The 19975-nt window shown below is 38.6% G+C and overlaps 1 protein-coding gene across 3 annotated transcripts; it reads right to left on the bottom strand.

Annotated features, from left to right (window-relative positions):
- Positions 1-766: 766 nt before the first annotated feature.
- Positions 767-17435, bottom strand: LOC139469351 (N-acetyllactosaminide beta-1,6-N-acetylglucosaminyl-transferase-like). Of its 3 annotated transcripts, none has more exons than XM_071251501.1 (3): positions 17230-17435; positions 8643-9755; positions 767-1321 (listed from the first exon to the last, which is right to left on the bottom strand). In XM_071251501.1, the coding sequence occupies exons 2-3, from the start codon at positions 9739-9741 to the stop codon at positions 1053-1055; spliced, it is 1368 nt and encodes a 455-aa protein (XP_071107602.1). In that variant the 5' UTR covers positions 9742-9755; positions 17230-17435; the 3' UTR covers positions 767-1052. The 3 variants fall into 3 exon arrangements, with proteins under 3 accessions (XP_071107602.1, XP_071107601.1, XP_071107603.1); XM_071251500.1 differs by lacking the exon at positions 17230-17435 and adding an exon at positions 13625-13691; XM_071251502.1 differs by lacking the exon at positions 17230-17435 and adding an exon at positions 13433-13663.
- Between the last annotated feature and the right edge of the window lie 2540 nt (positions 17436-19975).

The raw sequence follows: 19975 nt of genomic DNA on the forward strand, positions 1-19975 counted from the left end.
CCAGATAAGTATCAAGTTGTCTGTCTCTACCTCAACTAGTGTAGAGATAGAAGAGACACCAGATAAGTATCAAGTTGTCTGGCTCTACCTCAACTAGTGTAGAGATAGAAGAGACACCAGATAAGTATCAAGTTGTCTGGCTCTACCTCAACTAGTGTAGAGATAGAAGAGACACCAGATCAGTATCAAGTTGTCTGGCTCTACCTCAACTAGTGTAGAGATAGAAGAGACACCAGATCAGTATCAAGTTGTCTGGCTCTACCTCAACTAGTGTAGAGATAGAAGAGACACCAGATAAGTATCAAGTTGTCTGGCTCTACCTCAACTAGTGTAGAGATAGAAGAGACACCAGATAAGTATCAAGTTGTCTGGCTCTACCTCAACTAGTGTAGAGATAGAAGAGACACCAGGTAAGTATCAAGTTGTCTGGCCCTATCTCAACTAGTGTAGAGATAGAAGAGACACCAGATAAGTATCAAGTTGTCTGGCCCTATCTCAACTAGTGTAGAGATAGAAGAGATACCAGATAAACACTGATGTGCTGTCTTGCTCTACATAGTAATGGTGGTGTAGGGGGGGGGGAGGCTCCACGATTAACACGGATGCGCTGTCTTGCTCTACATAGTAATGCTGGTGTGTGTGTGTGTGTGTGTGTGTGTGTGTGTGTGTGTGTGAGGGGGGGGGGGTCCACGATAAACACTAATGCGTTGTCTTGCTCTACATAGTAATGCTGGTGTGTGTGTGGGGGGGGGGGGGGGGGGGGGGAGGGGGGGAGGGGTCCACGATAAACACTAATGCGTTGTCTTGCACTACCCAAGTATTGCTGGTGTAGGGGGGATCCCATGTCAGGCGCTGATCCGCTGTCTTGCTTCTTGAATCACTATGAATCCCTATGAATCACACTATTACGTAAACATTTCCATTTGTCCCAGGTGTCAACTGATGACGTCACTAAGCTATATCCGGGAGTCAACTGATGACGCCACTAAGCTGCATCTGGGAGTCACCTGAGTCGCGTTTTCTGTGTATGCGAGTAGTTGGTGCCGCTGTTGCTAGTGTTTCACAAATGGCAGTTGCTGATAATAATAAGAATCAAATGGAAGATCAGATAGACTTTTGTTGTGTATCCACTGTTCCAGGCACATGAGGGCTACTGAACTGCCAGGCAACAGGAACTTGTTGGCAAACAGCGCCCGTTTAGTTGCAAGAAAAGATAGATCTCCTTCTGTGAAGACACAAACGCCTCGAAGACGGCGCCCAGCACAGTGCTCCGGTGCCCAAGATGCGTACGTCGCTAACCAGTCCTTGTCGTCAGGCTTGCCTACAACACAGAGTCATCAACAGCTGTTAACATGTCAGGTGAAGGACGTCCAGGCAATTTGACAACATGTAATAACTTTATTGTATTGTGATAGATTACTTTGAGAAGTTCGTTACACAAAAATATATAGCGTGTGAGTAATAGATTACATGACAATGGAGTAAAAATAAACATATGCTCGTAACTATCCCAGCAATAATGTAAGACCGCGAAGTCTTCAGCTTAGGCTTGGGTAATTTAATACAGTGAAGAATGTATGCGACCTGGGTAGTACCGTAATATAGTGAAGATTGTATCTTTCATGGGTCGTAATGTAATACAGTAAAGACTGTAGCTTACATGGGTCGTAATGTAATGCAGTAAAGACTGTAGCTTATACAGTAAAGACTGTAGCTTACATGGGTCGTAATGTAATACAGTAAAGGCTGTAGCTTACATGGGTCGTAATGTAATACAGTAAAGACTGTAACTTACATGGGTCGTAATGTAATACAATAAAGGGTGTAGCTTACATAGGTCGTAATGTAATACAGTAAAGGCTGTATCTTACATGGGTCGTAATGTAATACAGTGAAAACTGTAGCTTACATGGGTCAAAGTCAAAGAAGTTTATTGTACAAAAGGCCACCGGCCCATATACAAGAAAGAGTTACGCATGTAGATACAATTACATTTGTTACACATTGGGATATACACGTTGTTTGATTAATTCATTTCTTTTGGCTAATGCATGCTTAATATAAAGAGAAAGATTTAATATATTTGATTCGTTCTTTGTCGTCAGCATAACTACAAAGGCGTTTATCGGTGACATTGCTATTAAATAATCTTTTATATATTTCTTTCGGAGATCATTGTAAAATGGACAGACAAACACAAAATGAATTTCATTTTCTATCTCTAGCTTACACAATGGACAAATTCTTTTCACTTTTTCAATGGACAGTTTTCTTCCTTCATTTACAAACAGGTCTAACAAACCAAGTCGATATTTAATTAACTGTTTTCTTAAGTTTTCCGTAGTGAGTACTGATAAATATATTTCTGGTTGAAGTAAAGTCTTGAAAGTTTTGTAATATTCATAACGCGAACTATCCTCTAAAGTGGAGTGCCATTCTTGGTAGAACATATTTATAGACCGATTCCGAAATTCATTAAGAAACATATTTACATTTCCAACTGACTGACATAGCCATATAAAACCAAAACCATGCGAAAATAAAAGATTTCTTATATGCGATGTCCAAGTATTCTTTCCCATGTTATCTAAATGTAGAAGCATGTTATAGGCTAATTTGGGGAGACGTTGTTCATGCATATGAAGAATTTTAAACCAGTATTTTAAACATCTGATCTGAGAATTAATATATAATGGGTATCTACCACATTCACCATAAACCATGCAATTTGGTGTAGAAGATCCGACACAAAGAAACTTTTTACATGCTAATAAATGAACCTTCTCTAAACAGTCATAACGTTGAAATCCCCATACTTCAGAACCATACAATAAAATTGGTTGTATCTGGGTATCGAAAAGCTTAAAGAAGATATTAGGTGACATCGATCCCACTTTATGTGAAATAGACATTACACTTATTAAAGCTTTCTTTGCACGCAAGGACAAGTCAAGGGCACATTTTTTCCAATTCATTGTGTGTGAGAACCAGATTCCTAAATAAGTGTAGTGATCTACTATATTGACTAACTGACCATCGAATGACCATCTCTCTTTCGACGCTATTGGACCACCTTTTCTGAAGATCACAATTTTAGTTTTTTCCAAGTTTACGGATAATTTCCATTCTTTGGTGTACGTACTTAAAATATTTAATTGCCTTTGAAGACCGACAACAGTATCTGACACTAAAATGACATCATCTGCGAAAAGTAGCATTAGTATTTCTATCCAATCTGGGAACATTTGGATACCATGTTTACCACTGGCAGCTATTTCGTAATATAATTCATTAATGAAAAATGAAAATAAGATCGGACTCAAAATACAGCCTTGTCTTAGGCCCAAAGGACAATCAAAGAAATCTGTTAAACTATCCCCACAACGAACACATGATCTCACATTAGAATACATTGATTTTAGAATAGTAAACATTTTCCCACGTAAACCAGTTTTTCGTAGACATGTCCATAGCTTAAAGCGATTGACAGAATCAAAAGCCTTTTTAAAATCTACAAATGCTACATACAGTTTATGCTTACGCCGTGACAAGGTTTTTTGAATAAGTGCATATAGTGTAAATACATGATCTACGGTGGAATAACTTTTTCTGAAGCCAGCTTGAAATTCAGGAATCTTATCACGCATGGTCGCCCATTTTGAAATTCTATTGTTTAATATTGTAGTAAATACTTTTCCTAAAATGCTCATTAATGAAATGCCTCTATAGTTATCTGGGTCACTCCTGTCTCCTTTTTTATGCAGGGGGATTATTATAGAACATGACCAATTGCTTGGGAAAACACCATTTTCAAATAGCTTATTAAAACATTTGCAAAGAAAAGGCATAACTTCAAACTTAGAACACTTCAACATTTCGATAACTACATCATCAGGACCAGCTGCTTTTCCCTTCTTGAGGTGATTTATCGCATCTAATATTTCGTTTTCAACAATGGGTGAATCTAGCAGAACTTCATCAACATCCGTGTAGCTTTCACTAAAATCATTTTGCATATCATCAGTTGCCATAGTGAATATTGCATCATTTGAAAAAACCTTCTTAAAATGACTAAGCCACTGCGACTTTGTTATGTTATCTGTAGCAGAAGATCTATTCTTAAGAGATCGTACTTGTTTCCAGAACGCTGAAGGGTCGTTGATAGACTTTTTCAGTTTGTCTTGTCTATGTCTACGCATATCGAATTTGTGTTTCCGACAGCAACCTTTATATTTATTCCTGCTTTCGCAATATTTTTTTCTGTCAAGACTAGTACGGGTTGTTCTAAATCTTCGCAGCGCTTTGCGGGCGTTACGCCTTGCGATTCTACATCCAGTATTAAAAGTTTTAGTTTTATCCATGTTCAGTTTTAATTCTTTTCTCATACAAGCTGCTGAAGTTAGCATAATTTCAACAAAGTCATCAATTGCCCCCTCAATATTGTTATCAAGTTTATCTAGAAGAATATGTTATACTTTCTTGTAGTTTGCTTAGAAAGTTGTTCGAAAGTTCTTCATTCCATATTAGTTTCTTCTTAGTGACACCCTCATATATTAATTTGGTATGTGTTTGATTCATATGAGGGAACTTACAGGTCAATTCCAAAGGTAAATGATCAGATTCTAGACGATCGCCAATATTCAACATCTTAATATAATCGAAGAAATCGGGGGAACATATAAAATAATCATTAACGCTCGCACCTTGGTTTCCACAATAGGTAAATTCTCCAAGGGTATCCCCATACACTCTCCCATTGACAATGAACAACTGAAATGTATACAACATATCTAGCAGTATCTGACCAAATTTATTTATAACGGTGTCATGGGATTTCCGATCTCCAACACATACGTTTTCATCTTCTGGGTATGAACAGTTACTATGAACAAAATCGTTTTGTATATCGACTAGAGGATTGTTTTGTTGACCAGTACGAGCATTCATATCTCCACAGACTACACTGATAGAATCTTTAAGCTGCGACTGATTATCTAACATAAACTCTTCAAGATGATCAATACAACAATTTGAGACCGCATGGTTATAATACGGCGAACCAGCTGGTGGTATGTATGTACATAGCAAGTTTACGTTCTTGTCAATTGTAAGTAACACTTTTGATATGTTCAAGCACAGGAGATTATCTACATCTGATTTAATTAACTTACAAAATTTACTGACGGATTGATGGACACATACACAAATACCACCTGACAGCCTTCCGTAGTCAGATAATTTTATTGCTGGACTATAATAGATATCATAACCAACTAACCAGCTATTATCAAAACTACAGTCGACAAAAGTTTCCACAAGACATGCTATTTTAAATTGTTGTAGGTATGATATAAAATCAGCATCATCAATTTTGTTTCGAAGTCCATTAATATTCCAACTTAGAAAGGTGAATGTTTCGCTTGGACAATCAGCGTTTAACGTAACACCGGTGTTGATAGTGTTAGGATCTTGTGAAAAACTATCCGGGCCTCGGCCGATATCCTAGCTGATAGAAGCATGTGACACTGTTGTTCCATCCGTTCTTCTATGAAAAGATCGGCTTCCTCGTGTCGTGTTTGAAGTGCTAAACGTTGTTGATGTTGTTTCCATGGTGCGGGGTTTTGTTACCAAACGACCATCTTTGAAATACCCGAAAGTGTTTGTTCCCTTAAGTGCCTGAAGCTGTTGACGTTGACGTGACGTTAGGTCACTAGAAATTCCGAGTCCCCCTTCCTTGAATGTGGGTCTCGCTTTCAATGTACGAACTTTGTCGTCAGACGAGTGTAGCTTAGCAATCATTGGGCGAGGGTCGTAATGTAATACAGTAAAGCCTGTAGCTTACATGGGTCGTAATGTAATGCAGTAAAGACTGTAGCTTACATAGGTCGTAATGTTATTCAGTAAAGACTGTAGCTTACATGGGTCGTAATGTAATACAGTAAAGACTGTAGCTTACATAGGTCGTAATGTTATTCAGTAAAGACTGTAGCTTACATGGGTCGTAATGTAATACAGTAAAGACTGTAGCTTACATGGGTCGTAATGTAATACAGTAAAGGCTGTATCTTGCATGGGTCGTAATGTAATACAGTGAAGACTGTAGCTTACATGGGTCGTAATGTAATACAGTAAAGCCTGTAGCTTACATGGGTCGTAATGTAATGCAGTAAAGACTGTAGCTTACATAGGTCGTAATGTTATTCAGTAAAGACTGTAGCTTACATGGGTCGTAATGTAATACAGTAAAGACTGTAGCTTACATGGGTCGTAATGTAATACAGTAAAGACTGTAGCTTACATAGGTCGTAATGTAATACAGTAAAGACTGTAGCTTACATGGGTCGTAATGTAATACAGTAAAGACTGTAGCTTACATGGATCGTAGTCTAATACAGTAAAGACTGTAGCTTACATGGGTCGTAATGTAATGCAGTAAAGACTGTAGCTTACATGGGTCGTATTGTAATGCAGTAAAGACTGTAGCTTACATGGGTCGTAATGTATTACAGTGAAGACTTCTAGCCTATCTGGATAGTAATGTAATACACTGTAGACTTCTATCCTATCTGGATAGTAATGTAATACACTGTAGACTTCTAAGTTAATGTCTGTCCGTCTCAGCTAGATAATACTAGGGAAACTGGCCTGTGTACCTTAGTAATGTAATACAGTTTATACTTAGCCCATCCAGGCAGTTGTGTAATATTCTGTAGAATTCTAGTATATCCAGGTAGTAATGTAATATACAGTGGACTTCCAACCTATCCAGGTAATAATGTAATATACAGTGGACTCCCAACCTATCCAGGTAATAATGTAAAATACTGTCGACTTCTAGCCTATCCAGGTAGTAATGTAAAATACCGTAGACTTCTAGGCTATCCAGGTAGTAATGTAATACTCTGTAGACTTCTAGCCTATCTGGATAGTAATGTAATACGAACTAGACGTCTAGCCTATTCGGGTAGTACTGTAATACAGGGTAGACTTCGGGCTTATTTGGGGTATCAATGTAATATACTGTAGAATTCTAGCCACCAGGTAGTAATGTAATATGTTGTAGACTTTTAGCCTGTCCAGGAAGTAGTGTAATACACTCTAGACTTCCAGATTATCCAGGTAGTAATGTAATACTCTGTAAACTTCTAGCCTATCCAGGTAGTAATGTAATATACTGTGGAAGTCTAGCCTATCCGGGCAGTAATGTAATATATTGTAGACATCTAACCTGTCCAGGAAGTAATGTAATACACTCTAGACTTCTAGACTATCCAGCAAATAATGTAATACTCTATAGACAGCAAACATATCCACGTATTTATGGAATATTCTATAGACTTCTATCCTATCAAGGTAGTAATATAATGCATTGTAGACTTCTAGCTTATCCAGGTAGTAATGTAATATACTGTAGACTTCTAGCCTATCCAGGTAGTAATGTAACACACTGTAGACATCTAGCTTATCCGTGTAGTAATGTAATATTTATAGACTTCTATTCTATCAGGGTAGTAATGTAATACATGTAGACTTCGGTTTTATTAGGGTAGTAATGTAATACACTGTAGATATCTAACCTATCCACGTGTTTGTGTAATATTCTGTAGACATCTAGCCTGTCGAGCAGTAATGTAACACACCATATACTTCTAAATCACTGTCTGTCCGTCTCAGCTAGATAACACTAGGGATGCTCACCTGTGTACCCTAGCAATGTAATCCAGTCTATACTTCTAGCCTATCCAAGCAGTAATGTAATACACTGCAGATTTCTACCCTATCCATGTAGTAATGTAACATACTGTAGACTTCAAGCCTATTCGGGTAGTATTGTAATACAATGTAGACTTTTAGCCTATCCATGTAGTAATGTAATATACTGTAGACTTCAAGCCTATTCGGGTAGTATTGTAATACACTGTAGACTTTTAGCATATCCATGTAGTAATGTAATATACTGTAGACTTCTAGCCTGCGCAGGTAGTATGTAATACACTCCAGACATCTAGCCTGTCCAGGTAGTAATGTAATACACTGTAGACATCTAGCTTATCCGTGTAGTAATGTAATATTCTATAGACTTATATCCTATCAGGGTAGTATTGTAATGCGATGTAGACTTCTGGCTCATTAGGGCAGCAATGTAATACACTGTAAACTTCTAACCGATCTGGATATTAATGTAAATACTCTGCACAGTTCTAGCCTATCCAGGTAGTTATGTAATACACTGTAGAATTCAATATCACTGTCTGTCCGTCTCAGCTAGATAACACTAGGGAGGCTCACCCGTGTAACCTAGTAATGTAATACAGTCTATACTTCTAGCCTAGCCAGGTAGTAGTGTAATATACTGTAAAATTCTAGCCTTTCCAGGTAGAAATGCCATGCACTTCTAGCCTATATAGGTAGTAATGTAATATACTGTAGACTTTTAGCCTCTTCGGGTAGTAATGTAATACACTTTCGGCTTCTAGCCTATCTGGGTAGTAAGGTAATAAATACACTGTAGACTTCTAGCTATACAGATAGTTATGTTGTATACTGTAGACTTCTAACCTATCCAGGTAGTAATGTAATACACTGTAGACTTCTAAATCACTGTCTCTCCGTCTCAGCTGGATAACACCAGCGAATCTCACCTGTGTACCCTCCAGGGGGGTTTAGAATAGCGCTGTGATGTAGCGTTGCCCAGTAGTATTCGTCTGGACTTAAAACACCCTTGCTCCACTGTAGCAGGTCCCTGGCCCGAATGTCATTCAAAATAAAATCCACAAAAGCTCTTGAAAACACTCCGTATGCGCTCCCCTTCACTGTTGTAATGTTGTGAGGTGCTGGGGGGTTCTTCTCTTCTGTTCTCTTTATCAATATTTTTGAATTGGTCTTTTTGATATACACATGTTTGTAGACAAATCGCTCGCTGAGCATTCTAGCCCCGGTAATGCCTTCAATATCATTAGAGCCATTGTAAATCTTTAATATTTTCACGATCTCCGCATTCGTTTTCAATGGATATTGCTGACTCGGAAGGTTTATGAAATACTTCCAATCAACAGGCGATGCTGTGAGATCTGCCATACAGTTTATATCAGCCTGGAGACGAGTAAAACCGGCATACACCACCGACTCTGTCTTGGAAACAATAAACACATTCTTCAAACAATCTGACACAGCTTTGGCAGCAAGATGAACGCTTTGGTCACTTTTACCATCAACATGTAGGCAGTACACGTTGTGAGATCTATAGATGGCTTTCAGGAGGAGGTTCACCTGGGCCACGTCTTTGTACAACAATATGCTGTAGGCGATAGGAAACGCCTTCTCCTCCTCGGACACTGGGGAACTCCCATAGCCATGTCTAGCAATAAAGCTTTCACAGAAGATGGCTTCCTTGTAGACATCATGGTCAGAGGGTAGTTTGTATGCCACGTTCTTCCTGATCTCGCCAGCCTTTTCACAGGCCACCATGTCTCCCTCGAACATACGTCGGCAGTCTATAGGAAAGTCTTTATATTGGGGAAAACTGGAGTATTTGAAAGTGTATTTATAGCCGGTACTGTTGGTGGAATTGTGTGGCACAGGGACGAAGCCGACAGGGCGACTGTTGTCGACCAAGGTGACCTTGTGACCTCGCCGCACATTCTCTAGCTCCATCGTGACGCTGACAAGTCGTATGGACGTGTAACACACCACTGCTAGCAGCAACACCATCATTAACGTCCTGGACCCGCGCCACCACATCACTGTCACCCACCCTGGGAACACAATACAAGATATCAATTAATCTTTATTTCACAAGTGCTGAAAGGCCATACGCCTATAGTACATATATTTGTGGATAGTGGGTGGACATATTGATTTCTACTTATTTAAGTGATTATCATTTCTAAAATTCATTGCATGGAATATATACGCAGTCAAATACTTCAGTACATTGATATTTGTAGAAGACATCAATTCATTAAACTTATATATATTCGAAAATGTGTACATTGATGGATGTAGGTATATAATTCGTAAATTCGGATAAAATGGACAAATGAGAACAAAATGGTAGTCACCCTCTATTAGCTGTAGATTACACATTTTACATAATCTAATTTCCTTTGGGATTTTGAAATATCTTCCCGTTTCAATAGTTAATTCATGTGATGAACATCTGAATCTAGAAAATGCAATTCTATATTTGTACAAGAGTGGTTTCAAAAGATATTCTGCGATTATAAAATGTGTTTTAAACAAACTAAAGTAAAGTGGTTAAAGCGTTCGCTCGTCACGCCGAAGACCCGGGTTCGAATCCCGACATGGGTACAATGTGTGAAGTTATGTTGCTAGAATATTGCTAAAAGCGGCGTAAAACCATAGTCACTCACTCACAAAATGTTCAGTACAATCTCCATTTTGACTTTGCCAAGCATAACCAAAGCCTAAATCATTTATGAACTTTTTAACTGAAGAAACCCACTTTTGCTTTCCATTTTTGTCATACAATACCATCATTTCATAACACTTCCTTGGGTTCCTGTCAGTTGGCATCCGTTATAGCCTTAACCAGTACTTTATGACTTTAATTTGTGCATTTATATATAATGGAGACCTGCCACATTCACCATGCACAACTACATTGGGGGTATTTATCTTTACTCCTAAATATCTTTTGCATGCATATACATGGCCCTTTCAACCAATTCTAGCTGATGTACTCCCCAAACCTCAGCCCCATATAGTAGAGTTGGCTTTATTTTTGTGTCAAAAATTAAAAAAAATAGATTACAATTTACACTCTCAGTAGATCTGAGACGTTTAAGTATCCCAAAGAGAATTTTCTTTGATTGTGTTGCAGCCTGTATTGAATGAAAATTGCAAGATAGTTTAATAGAAAAATGTACTCCCAAATATTTATAGCTTGTAACTACGTCCAGATAACTGTCCTTGTACAACCATTTCTCCATTTTTGATAACATACCACCGTTTTTAAATACAATAATTTTGGTCTTTTGTGTTAACACTTAAACCAAATTATTCACAAAATTACTCCAGCACATCTATCTGACTTTGAAGTCCGGTTCAGTACTCGAAATCATTACGACATCATCGGCAAACAGAAGCAAAACTATTTAAACAATATCTGGGTGTAGCTGTGTACCACCTTTACAATTGTTTAGTATTTCTTCTGCCCGCTCATTAATAAAGAAAGTAAAGAGAAAAGGACTTAATATACATCCTTGTCGAACGCCTACATTTCATTCCAAATCTTCTGAATACTTACCATTACTTCTTACACAAGCCTTTCCTTGTTTACAGATACTTGATACTAGTTTCAACATCTTGCTCCTTACTCTTCGTAATTTAAGCAAGGCACAAAGTTTATCACGATTAACTGAGTTAAAAGCTTCAGAAAAATCTACAAAGAGTGCATTAAGTTTTCCTCCTTTACTTGACAAATAACGTTGAATTAAGGAATGTAACACACAAATGTTGTCTATAGTTGAGTACCCCTCTCTAAAACCAGCTTTCGCCTGATCTATTTTCTTAAATGATTCAGCCCCAAATACTAATCTTCTATTAATGATGTCTAAGAATATTTTACTCAGTATGCTTAATAATGTGATGCCTCTGTAGTTATTGGTATCATTTACATTACCTTGTTTGTGAAGAGGAATGATAATGACCACTGGCCAATCTTTGGGAAAATTGGATTTTTCCATAATAGCATTAAACAAGACTCCTAAATATGGGACAATTATATCTGATGAATTCTAAAAAAAAATCGGGTATTACGTTGTCAATACCAGGAGACTTTTCTTTTTTTCAATCTGTGTATACTGAAGTGATTTCTTCTCTTGAAGTAGGAAAATTTAACAGATCAGCTACTAAACTAGCCTCCTCATAGTCTATTTCGATGTCTTACTGCAAATCTTCACTGTTATTGTCAAAAGAAAATAAGTCTCTGAAATATTAATACCAGGTATCTATGTTTATGTCATTTTTATAAACCTGTCTTTTACCATTCAAGTGTTTGAGAGTAGACCAGAACATTTTTTGATCATTCATGCTACTTTCTGTTTTTCTTGCTGTCTCACCTTGTATTCGCTTGTTTTTACTTCTGCATGTACTATCATACGTATTATAGCCTGGTCGTAAATTGATAAGGATACTGCATCTATGAGTTTCCTAATTAAATTTAAGCACCTACATCTTTCCTTTTTGAGGAATTCACACTTAATACCAAACCATTTCTTATCTGTAATACTTCGACCAACTTTCCTTCTCATACACATACCAGACTTACGCAATGCTTCAACCAAACATTGAACACTTTCATTAATATCAGTTAATGTCACTTCCATTGATCTGTGAAGTAATTCTTGTACAATATCAGAGTAAAAAGCATCATGAAATTGCTCGTTCTTATCATTGTCCCACACAAACTTGAAGCAATCGACTGTATTACTAGCTTTGTTACCTAAATGTCTGGGAAATGTGACATCTGCTGATTGTAGACTGACGGTGACAGTTAGATGTGATAATTAAGTCAGTACAGCAATGAAAATGGTGTGGTGAACATGTGACATAATCAATGACACTAGTCCCATTATGACCTACGTACGTAAAATGACCAACATCCGAGTCAGAGCCACATCTCCAATCTATTATGGGAATTTTAATTACTGAGTACTGAATACAAGATATACAACAACATTGTCAGTGTCACCTGTCACCGTCTCTGGGAACAGAATACAAGATATACAACAACATTGTCAGTGTCACCTGTCACCGTCTCTGGGAACAGAATACAAGATATACAATAACATTATTGTCAGTGTCACCTGTCACCGTCTCTGGGAACAGAATACAAGATATACAACAACATTGTCAGTGTCACCTGTCACCGTCTCTGGGAACAGAATACAAGATATACAACAACATTATTGTCAGTGTCCTCTACCGCTCTCACGGACAGAATACAAGATATGCAACAACATTGTCAGTGTCACCTGTCACCGTCTCTGGGAACAGAATACAAGATATACAACAACATTGTCAGTGTCCCCTACCGCTCTCACTGACAGAATACAAGATATACAACAACATTGTCAGTGTCACCTGTCACCGTCTCTGGGAACAGAATACAAGATATACAACAACAATGTCAGTGTCCTCTACTGCTCTCACTGACAGAATACAAGATATACAACAACATTGTCAGTGTCAGCTGTCCCCGTCTCTGGTAACAGAATACAAGATATACAACAACAATGTCAGTGTCCTCTACCGCTCTCACTGACAGAATACAAGATATATAACAACATTGTAGCTGTCCTCTACCACTCTCACTGACAGAATGCAAGATATACAACAACATTGTCAGTGTCCTCTACCGCTCTCATTGACATAATAGAGGATATACAGCAACATCATCAATACCTACTCCCCCATGATGGAATGTGGTCAATACGCCCAGCAGCCTGATGAAGCGGCCACGTGTAGGTCTATCACACGCCCTGATCCCACTCCTGGCCTTAGACAGAAATTTAAGACCGGATTTTCCCCGAGGTTTAAGTGTACACCTCGACACCTGATCCCGCCTCACAATTAGCTTACAACTACGCCTTGTTTGTACCTGGGTGTCGCGTAGCCTGTCTCCAGCGCATGTTAAGCGTCCGACAGCCTTGTGATGTGAGCGTCATCTACAACGTGTACGCGTCACACAGCATCACGATAATACCAGTCAATGCTTGAAGGTCTATAAGGCTGCACGCAGGCATGTATTGATTCAGTATCCAGGGGGTGGTAGTTGTTGTTGGGTGTGTGGGTGTGTGTGTGTGGGGTGGGGGGTGGGGGTGGGGTGGGGGGGGGGGGGGGGGGTGTGTGGAGTGGGTGTGTGTGTGTGTGTGTGTGTGTGTGTGTGTGTGTGTGTGTGTAAAAGTCTAAATAACCTGTTTGTGAATGATGACAGGTAACGTATACGTTATACTTCTATTCATATGTGATTTTCAAAAGGGGTGGGGAATGTGCATGTGGTGAGGAGCCTACTTTACATAATGACTTCAGGATAAAACTTCTATATCTTTTACATCTGAATAATAGAACATGTAGCGCTCCAGTAATCACACCGTGGCTATTGTTAAACAGGTCACAGAAACCTAGCCATTACAGTTGGTTTACGTGATAGCTGTTGCATGGTAAAACAGGCAGACATCAGACGTCGCCCTTCAATTCGTATGTATGTAGATCATAATGCACCCGGTTTAGACTGTGACAGGAGACTAACTGAAACATGTAAATGGTCAATACTATGAATACTATTCCTGTTGCATTATCATCTGTTTGAGCTATTGGAAATGATAATTATCACGGCCTTCAATTAATCGACTTGTGACTTGAATGCGGTATTCTACAGCTATATTGTCGTTCCTGATGGTCACAGCTGACAGCTCCTTAACTAAAATGTAATAGGACAGCTGTTCACCGCTTCATTGCCAGAAACGCTTCGCGCCATTCATAACGATTCTCCATAAGAAAATAGGGGATTTAATTATAGAAGACATGTTGGAAGTTTTAGTTGTGACAGAATTATGGTATGTTGGACAGGCTCGAGATTCAATAGAAACTAGACAATAAAGGCGACAATTATTACTGTACATCACGTGTAGCTGGAAAGACAGTAAATACGCCTACTGTACAATGCTCGATGTCTACTGTACAATGCTACACGTCTACTGTACAGTGCTTCATGTCTAATGTACAATGCTAATGTCTGCTGTACAATGCTAATGTCTACTGTACAGTCCTCCATATCTACTGTACAATGCTTCTTGTCTACTGAACAATGCTCCATGTCTACTGTACAATGATCGATGTCTACTGTACAGTGCTCCATGTCTACTGTACAATGATCGATGTCCACTGTACAGTGCCCCATATCTACTGTACAATGCTTCATGTCTACTGAACAATGCTAATGTCTACTGTACAATGCTCTACGTCTACTGTACAGTGCACCATATCTACTGTACAATGATCGATGTCTATGTACAATGCTCCATGTCTACTGTCCAATACTCTATATCTACTGAACAATGCTAATGTTTAATGTACAATGCTAATGTCTACTGTACAATGTTCCATGTCTAGTGTGCAATGCTCCGTGTCTACTGTACAATGCTAATGTCTACTGTATAGTGATCCATGTCTACTGTACAATGATCCATGTCTACTGTACAATGATCCATGTCTACTGCACAATGCTAATGTCTACTGTACAAGGCCCCATATCTACTGTACAATGCTTCATGTCTACAGTACAATGCTTCATGTCTACTGTACAATGCTAATGTCTACTGTACAATGTTCCATGTCTACTGTACAATGATCCATGTCTACTGCACAATGCTCCGTGTCTACTGTACAATGATCCATGTCAACTGTACAATGCTAATGTCTACTGTACAATGCTCCACGTCTACTGTACAGTGCACCATATCTACTGTACAATGATCGATGTCTATGTACAATGCTCCATGTCTACTGTCCAATACTCTATATCTACTGAACAATGCTAATGTTTAATGTACAATGCTAATGTCTACTGTACAATGTTCCATGTCTAGTGTACAATGCTCCGTGTCTACTGTACAATGCTAATGTCTACTGTATAGTGCTCCATGTCTACTGTACAATGATCCATGTCTACTGCACAATGCTCCGTGTCTACTGTACAAGGCCCCATATCTACTGTACAATGCTTCATGTCTACAGTACAATGCTTCATGTCTACTGTACAATGTTAATGTCTGCTGTACAATGATCCATGTCTACTGTACAATGATCCATGTCTACTGCACAATGCTCTGTGTCTACTGTACAATGCTATTGTCTACTGTACAATGCTTCATGTCTACTGTACAATTCTACATGTCTACTGTACAATGCTAATGCATACATTACTATGCTCCATGTCTACTGTACTATGCTCCATGTCTACTGTACAATGCTCCATATATACTGTACATTTTTACATGTCTAATGTACAATGCTCCGATTCTACTGTACAATACTTCATGGCTTCTGTACAATTTTACATGTCTACTGGACAATACTCTATATCTACTGAACAATGCTAATGTTTAATGTACAATGCTAATGTCTACTGTACAATGCTTCATGTCTACTGTACAATTCTACATGTCTACTGTACAATGCTAATGTTTACAGTACTTTGCTCCATATCTACTGTACAACGTTCCATGTCTATTGTGCAATGACCCATGTCTACTGTACAATGCTCCGTGTCTACTGTACAATGCTAATGTATACAGTACTATGCTCCATGTCTACTGTACAGTGTTCCATGTCTATTGTACAATGGTCCATGTCTACTGTACAATGCTTCATGTCTACTGTACAACGCTCCGTGTCTACTGTACAATCTTCCGTGTCTACTGTACAATTATCCATGTCTACTGTACAATACTTCATGTCTACTGTACAATGCTTCATGTCTACAGTACAGTACTTCATGTCTACTGTACAATGATCCATGTCTACTGTACAATGATCCATGTCTACTGTACAATGCTTTATGTCTACTGTACAATACTTCATGTCTACTGTACAATTCTACATGTCTACTGTACAATGCTCCGTGTCTACTGTACAATACTTCATGTCTACTGTACAATTCTACAGGTCTACTGTACAATGCTTCATGTCTACTGTACAATACTACATATACAATGCTACATATCCACTGCACAATGCTCCATGTCTACTGTACAATACTACATGTCTCCTGTACAGTGATGCAGACGTGTCTACCGGACACACACACACACACACACACACACACACACACACACACACACACACTAACCGCCTCAACGCCTCAAGTTCTTCAAAATGAGGAAACTGACCCGCAAGGACGGAAGACATGTAATCTCTGCAAAACACGGAAGTCGTGATAGCCTGCCTAGACTATATTCAACTGAATACTATTCTCTGACTGTGCGTTCTGGTGATAATCTGACGCGCGGGGTTAAATGACAACATTGTGCTTCTGTTGCTATGTTAATGTTATTGTGTGTGATACTGTAGGCGAGCGGTATCGCCGGCACAAACTGACACCTGCTACGCCATAGGAGTGCTAATTACTTTTAGGCTCCATGTTAACCTGTACATAGACAAAAGGTTGGAGGCTAATGAGGAATAACTTGACTATTTACTTACGTGGGAGTTAGGTCTTGCGTCTACACCATGTTGCCACTGGGGGCGTGAGACGAGATCAGCCAAATCGATGACACACGCCCCTCACCCAAAATTGAAACAATCCCATCTGTCACATCTGGAAACGACGCAATCGCACAACCAGAACAGGAAACTCATGTCATAAACAATGCGGACATTACAGGGGGTGTTATAATACACTGGTCGAATGGAACAGCTCGGCGAGGTCGTTGTCATGGTAACTGACCGTTCCCCGAAGAAAATCGATGCTAAAAAGCTGACAAATGGAGCAACATCGACAGGCAGTGCGAAATGTCCGGGAACACGCGGAGACCAGGATAGCACACGTACTAACCCGATACTCCGTGCTAGACATACACATATTAATAACATAATTGTTGCTCATTCTCGCCATAGCTGTAGATACTGGTCGCATTGCTGCATGTCATGATAACAACTAATCTGTACACTCACACTCACGTTGTTTCTGGTGCATGTTATAACATATATACCCACAGGGGGTATAATCTGGGAGTTCCCAGTACCTACCCCGGTGTAGATAATTATAAATCGTTATCGAATCCAAAAATTAAAAATCTTGATTTGTATATGAAAAGAAGAAATAAATAAAAAATATCTTACAAATCACATTGACTTTAACTCATTGTAGTCATCATCAATTTATGAATTCGAAAGTCGGTATTGAGAATTGTGTGAGGAAATGTCTTACACTTGTGTTATTGAATAAGTTTCACACATATCATGATATGGGGAAGGGTCATGTCACTGATCGGCACAGGTGCCGGTAACATCACTGTGTTATTGTTAATATCCCCTTTCAGCAGCAGCTGTGTTGTGGCGAGACTGTCCATTATCTGATAGAACGGGGAGTCAGGAGACATAGACTTACACAGGCCTTTCCCAAAGCATTGACAACATTTCTTTAGTTATTATTTGACGTATTCAAATATATTATACTTGTTCACGTTACATTACTTGTCTAGCTAGTATAAATCACGCTGTCCAATTATATTATAATTTTGTTTCGAAAGTAAACCATACCGAGTTAGGCCAAGAAAGAGTTTACTGTTAAATTGTTAAATTGAACTCTTTTCAAATCTTCGTCTAACAGGCAAGAACTCCTGAAGTATCACTCCCTCTCGCCACCTATATTTAAATACATTTCTGTACACTTTTCTGTTTCAGCATACTTGTTTCAGTGTTTTTCTATTGAATTTTCTTATGCGTTGTTTTTTCATTTCTCCACTCTGGGTCATCCTTAATACGACACTTACACGTTACCTATTATTTGATCAAACTTTTAGTCACCGGCGGCCTACAGGGGTAGCTTATTCTGGAATATTATGTATGTTTGCATCAATGTTCACACAATCCAAACTAAACGACAATATTATTTATTATGTACAGATACACACAAAACAAAAGTTACCAAATCTGTTTTATATGCATAATTCCCCAAGTTGCTAACAGTCAGTCTCCCGTCAACACGTCAACGACTAATGGTGACAGTACATCTGCAATCTCATACCACATCTCCAAATGAACTGCAGCTTTAAAAATCCCTTCAGTGAAGGTTGACATGAACAAGTCTCCCACCTCCTCCCTGATAAAGACGAGGACGGCTGTATAACTAACTGCCTTATGTCTCTGTAGCAAGCTATAGCAGACGACACTTTCTTTACTTCCGGCTGGGAATGCACTTACATCATTCAATCTCTTAGTCAATTTGTTCCACCTAGAATATCATTAAGCGTGCCAAATAAAACAGGTAATGTTTAGAACTATGTGAATGGTAGTGAATTGGGTACAGTGTAGTTTCTTTAAGACCTATTATTGCGGCATAAAAGACGCTCTAAGTAAAAATTGTCATATATATGCATCAATTCAACTCATTACCGAAATTGAATTTCACGTCTTTTCAAATATTGCTTGTCATCAGTGATCATGAAATATCATAACATAACCATGATTTATTACATAGACAAAAAAATGTATGGGTGTGTATATTTTTTTCTGATCAAATAATCTATGAACCAAATGAGCAAAATTCATTTCGCTTGCAGCTATTATAATATGATTCATATGATCAGTACGTTGGCCTTTGGGAACCTCTTTTTTAATTGTATGCCCGTCATTTACAAATGTAATGTAATGTTACCTGTGATCAAATTTTCATTGGAAACAACAAAAGAACAATGGTTGCAAAGTTATCATAAAACCTTTATGTTAACATATTGGTAATTCCTTACAAGGGTAAACACGATTATCTCAGTAGTAAAGTCCAGAAGATTACAGTCACATCATAATTTTTCTGCATAACTGTAAAAGTGATCTTATGCATGTTAATATTCATTTGAAAATAAATATGTACTATTCTGTCCAGACTCATTACAGGCTCAGCCATTGAAACATCGCTTGAAAAAAGATATATTATGCAGTTTTTACTTTTGATTCTGCCAAAAGAAGCACTTATGCTCTAAAGTTTATTACCCATTTTTCGCAATGAGCCTTTCGTTTAAAGATTGGAGTGAGTGAGTTGGGTTTAACGCCGCTTTAAACAGTATTCCAGTTATATCACGGCGTGTCAGCCTAATGTGGGAGGAAAGCCTGAAGCGATGCAGGACGTTTACCACTTCAGTGAAACCCACGAGCACGGGTATGGTGCTAACAAACCTAGAAACATAATCGTGGCGAACCGGGAATCGAACCCACAATCATAGGTTTCTGG

This window comes from Haliotis cracherodii, unplaced genomic scaffold (assembly GCF_022045235.1).
Source record: "Haliotis cracherodii isolate W230 unplaced genomic scaffold, xgHalCrac1.p SCAF_2, whole genome shotgun sequence".
Classification (NCBI taxonomy): Eukaryota; Metazoa; Mollusca; class Gastropoda; order Lepetellida; family Haliotidae; genus Haliotis; species Haliotis cracherodii.

Bases quoted from the DNA above. Each gene is read 5' to 3' on its own strand.
- LOC139469351 (XM_071251500.1), bottom strand. From the start codon at position 13,691: ATGACGCTCACATCACAAGGCTGTCGGACGCTTAACATGCGCTGGAGA. The intron at 9,756-13,624 runs GTACAAACAAGG...TTGTGTTCCCAG, and splicing joins ACAGGCTACGCGACACCCAG to GGTGGGTGACAGTGATGTGG. The intron at 1,322-8,642 runs GTGAGATTCGCT...TCTGTGTTGTAG, and splicing joins CCCCCCTGGAGGGTACACAG to GCAAGCCTGACGACAAGGAC.